Source organism: Mesoplodon densirostris, chromosome 8, assembly GCF_025265405.1.
Source record: "Mesoplodon densirostris isolate mMesDen1 chromosome 8, mMesDen1 primary haplotype, whole genome shotgun sequence".
Classification (NCBI taxonomy): domain Eukaryota; kingdom Metazoa; phylum Chordata; class Mammalia; order Artiodactyla; family Ziphiidae; genus Mesoplodon; species Mesoplodon densirostris.
In genome coordinates this window covers 872,055-886,658 of record NC_082668.1, presented here as the reverse complement: position 1 = coordinate 886,658, position 14,604 = coordinate 872,055, and the positions used below count along the sequence as shown (strand labels likewise).

The window sequence follows — 14,604 nt, the reverse complement described above, 5'->3', positions numbered from 1 at the left end:
AGAGCCGCCTAATTTGCATGGCCCGGCCCGGCCCCGCCCAGGCCCGAGTGACCGCCCGGTTGGATATTTAAATCGCGGCCGCAGGGGCGGGTCCGGCTCCGAACGCGGTCCCGCCCGGCGCCTTCCTCCGCGAGAGGCGACCGGAGCGCGGCCCGGCCGAGCGGGAGCGGAACTCCGAAGTCCACCCACGGCGCGGCCGCGCTCCCCGCACGCCCGGCCGGCCGGCCCTGCGGGCCACTCCCGACCGCGGCCTCGGTCCTGCCCCGCGGTGACCGCAAGCCCCGCTCCGTCCCCCTGCGGCCCCTCCTCGTCGCCTGTCCGTCCCCGCTGTGTCTTCGCTGTGTCCCCTGCTCCGTCCTTCTCTGTCCCCGTTCCGTCCCGCTGTGTCCCCCGCTCCGTCCCCGCCCGCCGACCCCCGGCGATGCCGCGCGGCGCCACCTGGACGCTGCTCTTGGCCGCGGCCCTGGGGCTCGGGGCGCGCGGCGTGCGCGGCGCGGTGGCCCTCGCCGACTTCTACCCGTTCGGCGCGGAGCGCGGCGACGCCGTCACCCCCAAGCAGGACGACGGCGGCTCCGGGCTGCGGCCGCTCTCCGTGCTCTTTCCGTTCTTCGGCGCCGAGCACTCCGGCCTCTACGTGAGTAACCCGAGCCCGTGGGGGGCGCCAGGGAGGGTGCTGCGCCCCGGCCGCTGCCCGCCGCCCCGAGTCCCGCCGCCGCCGCCAGCAACTTGGCACCGTGGCGGCCAGAGGTGGAATGAGGACAGCGCTTCCTCCCTCCGGCGGCCAAGGCCGGACAGCGGCCCGCGGGAGCGGCGGGCGGGGTTGGGGGCCCGAGCTGCGGCCCGGCCACCTTGGCGAGTGGAGCGGGGCGCGCCCGGCCCTGGCCCCTGCCCCTGCCCCTGCCGGACCGCCTGGGGCTTGGGCTGCGGGCACTGAGCCGTCTGCCCCTGCTGGGCCCAGCGCAGCGGGGTGAGGGGAGGCCTGCCCCGTCCCGCCCCGTCCCGGTTCCTTCACAGACAGCAGTGTGACAGCAGGCGGCTGCTTCCTGGGTCCTCAGTTTCCCGAGTGGGGCTCCTGGCGCCTTCAGTTCCTCACTTGGCCTGCCAAGGTCTCAGCCCCTCTCAGGGCCACACGGGCCCCGCCCCCAGTTGACACCTGAGGCCCACTTGCTGGAGGCTGGGACGCGCCCAGACTTTCAGGGGTGCTGTGGGAGACTCAGCAAGCTAGTCCTCTCTGAGCCGCCCTTTCCCTCTCCCTCTCCTCCTGAGCCTGGGGGCTGGCCACTCAGGCCCAGACCTTCAAACAGGACTCCCAGAGGGAGCTCAGGAGAGTGGGGACAGTTCAGGCTGAAGGACAGCAGAACCGCTCCCGGGGGGACCCGGGGCCACTGAGGGAATGCAATGTCGCGCCTCACTGCTGCATCGAGCATTTACTGGGGGGCACCGTGCGCTGTCCCCTGAATCCCAGCTAGAAAAGTGCTGGCACCCTGTACCTCCAGCACCATCGCCCCACCCTCTGTCACTTCCAGCACCACTTCCACGTCCCCCCTCCACCGCCCATCAGCACCACTGCCTGCACTGCCAGCCCCCCCATCAGCCCTGTCACCTCCCCCATCAACACTGCCTCTCTCCACTCGACCCCAGCGCGGCCGCCAGCATCACTAGCTACCATCCCACCACAGCCGTTCCACCGCCGGAGGTGGGAGGGGCGGCCATTCTCTCTGGAGGTGCCACCCAGTGCAAGTTTCTCTGGGCCAGGACTTGGACAGAGGGGCAGGACTGACTTCCGGAAGTATGGGGCTGGGGGCAGAAATGTGCTCAGGGTCTTCGAGAGCCAGGGAGGCCCGTACATCCTAGAAGGGGGAAAATTCCTGTTGGCACCGTCTTAACAGAGCGCTCTGTCCAGATGCTCCTTGAGCGTTCGGGCCAGGCTCAACCTCCTCACTCCAAGTCACAGGTGAAAATATTATTAAAACGGCTGACCCTCTTAACAGCCTCACCAAAAACATCTACCCCTGCCAAAGCAACTGGGAGACGTGGTTCTAAAGTGGAGAGATGTGCTAGCAAAACAAACGGTTGCATCCGAAACCAGCACGTGGTTCCTCGCAAAACCTGCGTCTCCATAAGAGCTCTTTCCTGAAAAAAGCTATTGTCTGACAAACACCTGCCCATGGGGACTTAGTGAGCCCACTTCACCTCTCTTTGCTCAGTAGGAAAGATTGTGGAAATCCTGAGGGCCCAGGACACCTTGCCTGAAATAATGGCCAGGGCTCTGTGGTCGAGGAGGGAGCGGGGCGGAGGGTCAGACATGAGGCCAGTTAGAGAAGAGAAGGCATTTATTCCGAAGCAAGGGGGTCAGACCGGTGCCTCCCAGCCTGCCCAGCTGAGAGGATGCTTCCCTGCATGCCCCTGTCTCTGACCCTCGTCCAGCCGGGCGCGGCGTCAGCCAGCCCCCGAGCCCAGGTGCCTGCATCCGGCCGAGTGAGGACCCTCCAGGGCTGGACACCCCGCCCCGGCCTCTGCACCCTAGTCCCCGGCCTGATGCCTGGCAAAGAGCAGGCTTGTGGAGTGAATGGACACACGGGTGAGAGAATGAAGGCCTCGCCGTGACCCTGCGTGAAGATCAGTGCTTTCTGATCAGAATCGACCCTGGCAAGGACCCAGTCCTGCCGCGTGTGGGGTGGCCCCCTTTCTAGGAAGCCCCATCGTTTTGCTTCTTTCTCACGCCGTAGCAGCCATATGTGGTAGCTTGTAAGGCTCTGAAAATTGTTGAGAGTCCCTTCTGAACACAAACCAGGCCGGCCCTGCTGGTGGCCATGGAGCGCGGCAGCTGAGAGGGAACTTTCTTGCAGGGGAAAAAAGCTGGACAAGTCACAGGTAGAGACGGCAGCTGTGCTGTGGCCTGCAGGCCCGGCTGAGGTGCAGCGTCCGCTTGGGGCGGCTGTGGGGACTGAGAGGCCGTGAGCCTGGCCAGCGGTGGTGAGGAGCCCCCGTTTCCCCCCAGAAGCCCCCAGGTGCAGCCCCTGCCAAGGGTGGGGCCTGGGGGCTGCAGAGGCAGATCCTGGTTTATTTGGCACCTGGACCCCCAACTGGCCACCTCAGGGAGCGTCTCTGCTCCGTCCTCGGGGGAGGCGTGCCGGGTGGGCGGTGTCTGCGAAGGTGCCGGGCACCCTGAGAGGGCCCACACGTCTGTTACGAGGGTGCAGTGGCCGAGACGTGGGTGCGGGGTCTGCCGGCTGCGTCTCCAAGGCTGAGCTGCCGGGGGTGATGCACAGGGTGTTACCCGCCTTGGTGTGCCTTCCATCCGTCCCCCGCAGAGCCTCTTCCAGCCCCTGCTGGCCCCTCACGCACAGTGCTGACACCCTTGACCTCTGAATCTTGGGGTCTCTTCCTTGTCCCGGTCTTTTGGAGCACCTTGGGGCCAGTCACGGAGAGCCCTGAGTGGGAAACGGGAAGGGTGTGGGCCCGGGGTGGGCAGTGGCACCTCCGAGCCCGGGGGAAGACGTGTTGACAGTTGATTTGACCTGAGCCCTGGCCAGCAGCCCCTCTCTCTAGTGTCCCAGGCAAGGCTGGCTCCACACCTGGTGTCGGCTCATCCGCTGGCATCCCCACCAGGGGCACAGTCCCCGCCCAGCCTCTCCCAGACTGCCCGCCCAGGGGAGGTCTGCAGGCGGCCTGGGACCGGTGGCTGGTCGCTTCCTCCGAGAGCCCCGGCTTCCCCACTTGTGCAGCCCGTGGCACATTTCCAACCAAGACAGTCAGCTGGCTGGCCACCAGCTCCGAGCCATCTGGAAAACCCACCCTGACCCACCGGACAAAACCAGTGAGACGGAGGCAGGCCTGGCGGTGGAGCTCAGCTTTTCTGACCCGAGGAAGCCCCCGCAGGAATGCATGAGCCCCCTGGCTGGGAGGAGAGGCTGCAGCCCCCAAGGGGCAGACGGGGTCCAGGGCAGGCCCCTCCCCATGCTCCCTTCCTGCTGGTGCCTGGGGAGGAGCAGGGCAGAAGCGAGGGGATCGGGAAGTGGAGGTGGAGGTGGGCAGGGCTCGAGGGAGGGCCCTGGGTGGCCTGGCAGCCCCACACCGGGGGAGAGCGCCGGGGCGAGATCCAGGCTGGCCCCTCGGCCTGGACCTCCCGGCGGCCCGACCGAGGGCGGGCAGTGCAGTCCTCCCCTGCCTAGAGAGGAAAGTGGGCCTCAGATGCAGGCCCAGGGGCCTCGGGACTCGTGCATCCCACTGCCTCCTTGCTATTCCACCCCGGCTGTAGTGCGGCCCAGACAGAAGTCCTGCTTCCTCGGCCACGCTGGGAGCTCCCCTGAGACCCCCCCTCATTCCCACATGGTCAGAGCAGGCAGCTGGGCCTGCAGCCCTGCCTTGGAAATGCTCCCACTTCCCAGAGCGGCCACCCCACTGGCCTGGGCACGTGCGGCACCTCCTCGTGGGCCTCCGGCTCCTGGCCCTGCCCCTCCAGCCTGTCTGTGGGGCGGCCGAGGGAGCCTTGCCCAGTGCGAGTGAAACCTTGCCTTTCTCTCCTGCCCTTACCCAGCCCCCCTGGCCTTGGGGCTGGGCCCCATGTACCTGTGCCCCCCCGTCCCCCACCAGTCCCCCTGGCCTTGGGGCTGGGCCCCGTGTACCCATGCCCCCCCGTCCCCCGCCAGCCCCCCTGGCCCTGGGGCTGGGCCCCGTGTACCTGTGCCCCCCCGTCCCCTGCCAGCCCCCCTGGCCCTGGGGCTGGGCCCCGTGTACCTGTGCCCCCCCGTCCCCTGCCAGCCCCCCTGGCCCTGGGGCTGGGCCCCATGTACCTGTGCCCCTCCATCCCCCGCCAGCCCCACCAGCTCCCTCTGCTCCAGATACAGAACAGGTCACCCTCAGCCACTGTGCTTGCTGCCAGCTCGGAGCCCCTCCCAGGACAGGCAGGTCTCCTCCCCTGAACAGGCCCCACTCCCCCAGCCTGGTCCCTGCACTCCCCGCGTGTCGCTTCTGACCCCACCTCGGTTGTTTACCCTGCACGGGGCGTGTGCCCCTCAAGGCACATCAGTACACGGTCCTGGCACCCACGTGTGTTTGACTGTATTTGGACATCGTGATGACGGATGTGGACGTAGGTGTGTAGGTGCGTCTGCCCACTGAGGGAAATGCAAGCAGCGACACCTCAACGGCCGTGAGCAGTCCTTGGGCTCAGATCCTGGTTCCCAAACAGCAGTCACCACTAAAAGGAACTGGGGCTCTTTGGAGATTATATGGCCACGGCAGGAAAAGAAGAAAATGAGCTTGGAAAAGCTTGTGCCAGAAAGTAATAGAGTGATCAAAGAATGATCGGGACGTGGCAAAAGGACACAGAGGCCATCCGAAAGGGGCTCTCGCTGGCCATGGCTGGACAAGTGAAGCATTAAATTACTGGTAGTAACAGATTTCAATCCCTTAAGGAAAGGGGAGCCAGTGAGTTCACGCCGATACGAGTATAAATACATGATTAAATGTATAAACGAGGGAGAAAGTGGTACCGATCGCGCTGCCTCGGTGCTGAGCGTCCTGCTCTGGGTAACCGTGTGTGTTCTCAGTAGAGAATGTCCTTGCTCAGGGGAATACACACCAGAGGGCTCAGTGGGTAAAGGGTCATCACTTCTGCAAGGTACTCTCAAGTGGTTCAGGAAACATCTATGTAGAAGGGGAGAGAGCATGATGAAGCAAATGGGGCAGAATCCTAGAATTTGGTGAATGTGGATCAAAAGTATGAGGAGTGCCTTGCAATTTTTCTGTAAGTTTGACATTCTGTCAAAACAACGTAACCTCTAGGGAATGCCTTCTGGCGGGAACACCCGGAGCCCGGGGCACACACCTGGCCACCCTCACTGGGAAGCCAGCCTGGCCGGCTGGGAAGGACTCAGGTGTCCCCCTCCTCAGCTCTCAGAGGCTGTGTGAAGCTAGAAATGACCAGCTCACCACAGCGTGCCTCCAGGACAACCCATCATTCACTCACCATTGACTTATTTGCTAATCCATTTAGTCACACATTCATCCCAAAACCTTGATGGAGCCCTAGCTCTGAGTCAAGGAGTGGACATGCACCCGCAGCAGTGTTTTATTTTTAGTCTTAAAATGTTGTCTCTTTTGTTCACGGTGCTCTCCCAGCCTCTGGAAGAGAGCTGGCTTGTAGAAGCAGCTCCATAAACGTCAGCTGTTCATCCTCTCATTGTTAGGATAATACGCCCATAATTCCGTCTTCCCAAAACAAGCACTCTAAACATTTTGGCGACATCCTTCCTGATGTGTTTTCAAGTGCATTTGGGGCCGCCATTTCATACAAATTTCCATTTTGCATATTTCGTTCAATGTTATACCGTGAGTATTTTCCAGTGCCTTAAATTTGCTGTGAAAAATGTGCTTTTTGGTGACAGTATAATATTCCATCCTATGGCTATACCATAATTCTTTTAAGCAGTCACAACTTGTGGACTGTGTGGGTGGCTTCAGTGTCTCCCGGGATGCTCTGGTGCACATCCATCCTACACACATCTTTGTCCAGGCAGGTCTTTTGTTCTTTCAGGTCCTCACAATAAGTTCCTCCAAGGGGGCTGGCTGGGTCCTGAGGAATGTGCTTTTCAGGGCTGTCTCCCTACTGCCCCCTGCTGCCCAGAGGGCATCCTTATTTACAACCTCCTCTGCTGGGGGAAGGGGGCCTTCTCAGCTGACCTGAGTCAGCCTGGAGGGCACAGCTTCCAGCCCGCCAGCAGCTTCCAGGCCACACAGGGTACCTGTGGTCCAGTCGATGGGGTGGGGACAGTGGGCAGGCCTAGGGACAAAACAAGCTGGAGGAGCCTGGGCCCCAGTGGACACTGCTCCCATGGCTCTGAAACCAGGCGGCTGGAGGGGGCTGCCCAGCTCGTTCCCTCCCCCCCACCCCGTACCTCCCCACAGGGGGTCCAGCCTCAGTGCCTCAACAGCCATAAACTGGCTGTTTACACACTGGGGCAAGTCCTTCATTAAACGCCTGCTGTGTGCGAAGCATTACCCTGCTCCCCAGCCCGAGGACTTGGCTCGGGCAGGAGTCTGAGTGCTGGGGGCTGAGTCCAGGGTGGGAGGAGTGGGCACCATGTCTGGGTACAGGTCCCAGGACCACGCTGTCCTCCAGGCGGGTCCAGGGGGCTGGTCAAGGGCCAGACACAGCCCCCTCGGGCCCTCACACACATCCTGCAGCGAATATTTCCCGCCACCTGCTCTGGGCAGAGGGGCTGTCGGGCACAGGCAGCTCTGGAGGCTTGCTGCGGATGGGGCCTGGGGTAGGGCTGGCATCCCGGGGGAGTGGCCACCGGCCCCAGAGTGAGACTGGCAGGGTGAGAGGCCTAGGTGTGGGAGCAGAGGCACACCGTGCCTGCACTTGGAGGTGGCAGCCAGGGGCGGTAGCTGCAGGGTGACGGGACCCGACGTGGCCCCAGAGCTCAGGGCAGCAAGGTCAGGCTGTGCTGGGCCCGGGGGAGGGGGGTGTGGGTGCCCAAGCGCAGGGCATGTCCAGGGGCCTCTGGGGACTTGGGATCTGGTCCTAGGGGGGTACCTGGCCCAGGTGTGCCAGAGGTGAGGCAGGAGCTGCCATCTACACAGGGAAGGAAGGGAAGGGCCGTGAGGACAGCTGGAGGGACAGGACACGGGAGGGGCAGGTGCCTGGACCCCTCTCCCACTGGAGAGGCAGCCCCTATTGGAGTGGGGTGGGGCTCAAGAGCCTCGGCTCTGGGCCATAGGCAGGACCACAAGGCCCAGCAGAAGACGAGAGGGTGGCCACGGGGAGGCCCTGGACAGCTGACGGCAGGGGGCAGGGGAGGGAGGTAGCAGAGAGTGCGGCCCCAGGGCCTGCGCCCCGAGGGCCCGGCCTGGGAGGGGGAAGGGCCATCCCCCCAGCTCTGCGGGGATCCCTCCTCCCCCGCTGGGCGCTGAAGCCAGCCCACTGCCCCGCCCGCAGGCCACGCCCTGGCTGCCCAGCAGTGCCCCTTCCCCCGGTCCTCTGTCGCCCTCCTGCAGCCAGGCGAGGCCACCTGGCACCCCAGGTGCTCAGACGAGGGCCAGCCTCCCCTTCTCGCCAGGTCTGGGTGTCCAGGGCCCCACCTTGCCCGGGGGCCCAGGGTGCTGCCAACGGCCGCCCTGCGAGCAGGACCCCAGCCCCGAGCTGTGCTTGTGGAAGGAATACTGGTTCCCCAGAAAGCTGCCAGGAAATAAAAAACATGCCTACATTTTTCAAAACAAGCTTATAAAAGGCCTCAGAGCTTTATTGTTTTATTTCTGGCAGAAACGTCAAAGCAGGAACCAAGGCCCCGCCCTTTCGGATCTGATGTTTGCAGAGCTGGGGTGCTGTGACCGTGGGGTCCCCAGCTCCCCTCCAGGCTTGCCCGCCTGGCCCAGAGCAGTCCCTCGCCCAGCGAGGGTGGCACCAGCCAGCCCCAAGCTGCCCAGTTCAGGGACCAGCCAGACACACGTCACACGCTTTCGGCTGCAAGTGGCCTCCGAGAGACTCTCCAGGACACTTCCGCTCTCTCCCAGTTTTATCCAAGTCGGAAATGCCACCAGGCCATCTCTCTGCGCTTTCTCCTGGCCCAGCAGACGGAGGGCAGGCCCCTCTTCTGAGAAAGGCCTGGGTGCCTTTCCCTCTGCGGGCCACACGCACCCCCAGGTCAAGGGCAGGCTTCCTCCACGCCCCGCGGGCCCCCTTCCTGCTGCTGTGGCCTTGGGGCCTCCCCAGGGGACCAGCCCAGGCCCACCTGGCTGGCCTCAGGTCCTGAGCGGCAGCGGGGCAGTACATTGCAGGCCCCGGACCCAGCCGATGGCCGGGTCCACGTCAGGTTTCTGATACGTCAGTGGCTGAAGAGCACGCTGGTGCCAGGCAGGGGGTCGGGGTCAAGTCCTTTCTCCTGTTTTCTCGCCGTGTTGCCTGTTCTACAGAGTGCTGTTGCAAGTAGAAAAATAATAATAGTAAGATTGATATTCTGTGGAAGTAGCATTCTCTGGCCCTGAAGAAGGAGAGGGACCCCGGTGGGGGGGGAGGGGTGCCGTGCCGCTCCCTGCGCTGCCAGCCCCCGCCCGCCCCCCCGGAGGTTCAGACGTTCTCCCCTGGAGGAAGGCAGTCCAAGCACGCCCCTGCCCAGGTGGCCCCGGCCCCGCCCCGCCCCGTGGGGAGGGCGGCAGCCATCTGGTGGAGGCCAAGCGCTGGCGGGCAGGCCGGAGGCCTCTGCACACACCTGAGCACCGGACTTCAAAGGCAGGAAGGAAACTGGGCGGAGCGCCTGCGGGAGCCACGGGAGCCAGGCCAGCCGAGGAAGACAGAGGGGGTGCAGGATGCAGGTAGGGCGGGGCAGGCGGTCCCACCTGGCAGGTGGCCACGGCCCCAGGGACCCTCACTCCAGCCTGCAGCGCCCCCCCCATCCAACTGAGACTCCTCACTCTTGACTCTGTTTTCCTAAACGCGGGCAGAAAAGGGGACCCAAAGTAAGTGTGCAGCGAAAGAGCAGATGTGATGCCAGCCCCGAGGCACGGCGGCCCCAGGTGAAGGCCTGTGGCTGCCGCTCCACCTGCATCAGCCCACACCGTGCAGCCCTGCCAATGCTGCTTGCACCCGCCGCCTTCCCTCCAAGTTGTTCCGGTTCTTCCATCCATGTTTTGTCCACGATCACTGTGGTTCAATTACGTAGAGCGTCTTCAAGTTGTTTGTTTCACTGTGGTGGACATTTGGAGCTGTTTCTACTTTTAGACCATTCGTACTGTGCTATCTGGGAAAATGCTGGAACGTGCGTCCCGGTGCACGTGGGCGCTGGCATGGAGGGTGGGCCCTAGGGGTGGGGCTGTCGGGCATGGGCCGCACCCGCCGCCAGCTCGTTAGGTACAGAGGCCACGGGTGTTCCCGCTGCAGGACACGCTTGCCAACCCGGTGGTTGTGGATAGGTGTGAAAACGAGGTTCTGCTGTTCCTGTTTGTTCGTGAGGCTGAGCGCATCTTGTTCGCTTACCGTTGGATTTCCTCATGTGTAAGCCCCCTGTTAAGTCTCTCCTCTTTTCTACTCAGTTCCCTTTTTTCTTGTTACTTTATGGGAGTTGTGTACATACACCAGGTCACAAGTGTTGAGAACATCTTTTCCCTTTTCGCTGTCCCTTACTTCACGCTCTTCGGTGCGCCTTTGGGTGAATAGGTACTCTTGAGTTTAACGCAGTAAATGTACCTGTCTTCATTTTTATGGTCAGAGGTTTTCTGTGCCTTATTTTTTTTAACATATTATTTATTTATTTGGCTGCGTTGGGTCTTAGTTGCGGCACGTGGGATCTTCCGTGGCCGTGCGCGGGCTCCCTAGTTGTGGCGCGCGGGCTCAGTTGCCCACGGCATGTGGGATCTTAGTTCCCTGACCGGGGGTGGAACCTGCGTCCCCTGCGTTGGAAGGTGGATTCTTCATCACTGGACCACCGGGGCAGGGACATCCGGTGCCTTATTTTAAAAATCACCTCGAAGTCTTTAATACGTTCTCCATGGCCCCCCACAACAGCATCTCTGCTCTGCAGCTTGGTTGCCACACCTCCGTGCCTGCGCATGTGGAGCTGGGCACGAGGTAGGCCCCCCAGCCCGCCCCCCCGCCAAGTGTGCGCCTGGGCCATCTCCCGGCCCTCCTCCCGGCCCTCCTCCTGCCCGCCTGTCCAATCACTGTTCCTTGCGAGAGCCCAGTGTCTGCTACAGCATCCATCCTGGACCAGCAAGGTCTTTTCTTCTCCAGGAAGTCTTGGTCCTTCTTGGCTTTGCCTTTTCATATAAAATTTACAGTTGGCTTACCAGGTTACACACACACATAGACACACGTCTGCCGGGATTTTTACTGGGATTGAGTGGAGTATGAAGACTGATGCGAGAACTGATACCTTTACCTGGGTTGACTCACGTGGCCCAGGAACAGAGCACGTTCCTGTGTTTATTTAGATTGTCTCTGACATTCTCTAGTAAATCTAACATCTTTTGTTAGATTTATTCTTAAGGACTTGCTATTTTCTATACTGTTGCAAATGGTGTCTTTTCTTCATTTCTTTTCTAAGTACTTACTGCTGTTAATGTAGAATCACAATTGAGTTCTTACCTTTTCTAATTTTATATGTAACAACCAGGCCAAGCCTCTTAATTCTACTGCATCATCTGGATTCTTTTGGATTTTTCTACATTCACGTTCATAGCATTTGCACCTGACGATAGTTGTGTTTCTCCCTTTCTAACCATTTTGCATCTTGATTCATTTTTTGCCTTGCTGTGCTGGTTGGATACATTGCGTGTTAGCAGGACCCAAAAAGAAAGTGTTCCATGTTTCACGATTAAACATGATGCTTCTTCCTGTTTGTTTTCAAGATGCCCTTTTTCAGATTAGAACGTCCCCTCGTATTCCTGTTCCTGTTCTCATATTCAGGGAACTTTTATCACATGTGGATGATGGCTCTTAGTAAATGCCACCTCTATACCTATAAAGATGATTATATGATTCTCGCCTTTAATCTGTTAAATTGGTCACTTAAATTAATTGGATTTCTAATGTAAAGCCACACTTGTATTCCTAACAGAAATCCAAGTTGGTAATGATTAATTATTTATCCAGTTTATATATTGCTGGATTCAGTTTGCTAACAATGCATTAAGATTTGAGCAGTTTTATATGTGAGATTGGGCTGTTATTGCCCATCCATGTTAAATTTTAGTGTCAGGGTTATGCTAGCCTCAGAAAATGTGTTCTTCTGTCTAGAAGAGTTCGTGTATCTCTGGATTATTCCTTGGATGTTTGGTAGAACTCACTGGTGCTACCATCTGGCCCTAGAGTTTTCTTGGTGGGAAAATTGTGATCACTAATTGAATTTCCTTATGATTATAAAAAAATAGATTTTCTATTTCTTCTCACATTTGGTAAGTTGTGTTTTTCTGGGGGAAAAAATCCATTTTATATACGACTTCAAGGTGATCAACATAAAACCACTGAGGTCTGGGATTTGATGGTACCCTCCTTACACACCAGCGGTCAGCCTGTCACTGCTTCTCAGAAGCTGGCCGAGGCCCGAGGCTCCCGGGTCGGGAACAAAGGCCATTAGGACTCATGGTGCAGGGAGAAGCACACCATGTGGTTTGCCTTGGTGTCCCTGGCTCTCCTCATGGCGTCATGAGGCCACACGGAGGGGCCCAGGCAGATGGAACCCAGACTGTGGGTTTGTGTCATAGCCAGGAAGCCCTGGGCTCGGGGAAGCCATCTCTCCTATGGCGAGCCTGCCTTTGTCCGCAAGGGAGAGGACGCTTTGTCTCTCGAAGCCGATCTCTGCAAACACAACCCCAAGACCCGGCCCAAGCAGGGAGTGGACGAGCGAAGCGCACAGAGGCCTCCCCCACGGCCCATCTCCCCGCCCCACCTGTTCTGGGCCAAGCTCCAATTTTCACACGAGTCTGCCATTCCATCAGCCACTCTGATTAATCGGACCAGCAGAGGCCAGGACCAAATCTGGGTGATTTGCTGCCCACAGGACTCCAGGCAGCAAGATGGGGTTCTGCCCCAGGTCCCAGGTGCAGCCGGCTGTGCAGGATCCCAGAGAGGCCAGGAGTAGTCCGAGGCCAGGCCACCGTCCATCCTGACCCACGAACGCCTGCAGACCGCCTGCTGATCTTAGACGCCATCACCAGTGATTACAGAAGCCGTAAATTGGCCCAGAAAGCAACTCCCATTAGGGTGACAAACTCACCCTGCTTTTGCCCAAACCTTCCCAGTTCTACACTGAAAATCTGGTACGCTGGGAATCCCCCAGTCACAGGCAGACTGCGAGGGCTGAGCCCCTGCCCCGCCATGGAGAGACATCCTGTGATCCCTCTCCCCACGTGCAGACGTGTGACCTGAGGGGACGCAGGCCTCTCAGTTTAGGATCTGTTCAACTTGATTTGGATTGCCTGTCCCACCGGTTTGGTTAAGGCCTAAGGGCCGTGTCTCTGACCATTTGTGGTCTCAGTCATCACACACAACAGAACCCGAGGCCGAGTATGAATTCGTGTCATGAGACAAACAAGGTTGTGCCATCGTGAATTTACCTGCAGGGAGGGCTGGGCCCACACCTGGGCGCAGGCACAGTAGAGCAATTTGTGACCCGAGTGTCCTGTGGTTTTCCCATTTTCATAGCTCGCAGACAGGGATGCAAACCCAGAGCAGGTCAGGTGGGCAGCTGCACTGCTGCCTGACTCAGGTGGGCCGTGAGGGCTTTGCCAGGCACTGGATCTAGGGGCAAAAAGCAGTCACCTACCCCCGGCACCTCCGGGGGCTGAGGTGGTCCCTGCCCAGGTGCGGGCTGAATGCTCTCACTCCTCAGCCACAAAGCCAGTGTGCCCGTCTGGTCCCATTAATCACCTCCTCCCCTAGCCACCCTCTGCTCACACCCAGACCTTTCACCAGGAGGGCTCAGGTGCAAAAGCAACAGGCATTTGTGTAACAGGTACAGACACCATTACATCCCCCACAGGGGCCCCCATGGACCACCGCAGATGACAACACGCAGTGTCCTCAACCAAGTGACCGTGTCTCCAGGACCTGGAACTCTGTCATCCAACAGAAAGTGAAATTCGAATCCCGCAGCCCCTGTAGGGGGGCTGCTCCGGGGGGGCGCACCTACCAGGCTGGGCAGGGCTGCTGTCAGGGAGAGGGATGCATCACGGTGCCAGGAACGGTTCGGGCAGGTTCCTGTTTTCAAAGGAGGGCTGCGTAACCCTGTACCCACACCCCCCTTAGTCCTGGCCACCATCCAGAGGGCAGCCAGGGGGAGCTGAACCCTTCCTGGGGCCACGTTTGGTGAGCAAACAGCCCGGCCAGGGTGCGAGGACCCGGGCAGGCGAGGCCGCAGGGGCAGAAGCCTTTCGGGGTGATTTTGAGGAGGCTGGTCCAGGGCTCGTGACACCAGGTGCCCTCAGAGGATGGGGAGCACGGAACGCCCATCGGACACCTGACTATAACCACTGTGGGGGCCTTTGAGACCCCAGCCCATCGCTGCCAGACACAAATGGTGCAGGGAGTCGACGGTGGCAGTGCTGTGGCCAGAGTGGGCTGATGAGGCTGGAAGGGCAGCACCATGACGGCAAAGTGTCAACAGCAGTGAGACCCCCATGGAGGGCCTGGGAGGGGTCGGAGGTGGCTCATGAGGCCAGCTTCTGTGGACACAGGCCTGGAGTGTGGCAGTGGATTTTGTGCCCCTAACGCAGAGCCCTTTCTTTCGCTGGGTCATGGTGGTGGCTGCATTGCCATCTCTGGTACGAGGAGGGACACAGGGGCATCGCCGTCAGTCCCATCAGAGAACAGCCCCACCCTGGGCACCTGCCCGAGGGACCCGGACCACGCAGCCATCAGCTGCAGTCTGTACCCAAAGATGGGCATCCTTAGTTGGCCGGGCTGGGCTCCGTCGGGTGGCAGCGCCGGCTTTTTCTGCGGAGGGTCCGGTTTGTGAACCTCTGCGCATCGTGGGCGTGAGAGCTCGGAGCAAAGGCGTGGGCGCACCTGGGTTCCCGCAAAGCGCGGCCCACGGAACCCCGCCCAGGCTCGTCTGCGTGACCTGGGAGTTGCGAGTGTGGTTTGTGTTTTTAAAGGGCTGT

At 60.5% G+C, this 14,604-nt stretch overlaps 1 protein-coding gene across 1 annotated transcript in view; it reads left to right on the top strand.

The window, feature by feature from the left end:
* The first annotated feature begins 229 nt into the window (after nucleotides 1-229).
* The window catches only part of SNED1 (sushi, nidogen and EGF like domains 1), an 87,055-nt gene continuing 72,680 nt past the window's right edge, over nucleotides 230-14,604 (top strand). Inside the window, exon 1 of the mRNA XM_060106418.1 lies at nucleotides 230-634. Within this exon, the coding sequence (XP_059962401.1) occupies nucleotides 422-634 (213 nt within the window). The 5' untranslated portion in view covers nucleotides 230-421. The remainder of the gene's footprint in view (nucleotides 635-14,604) is intronic.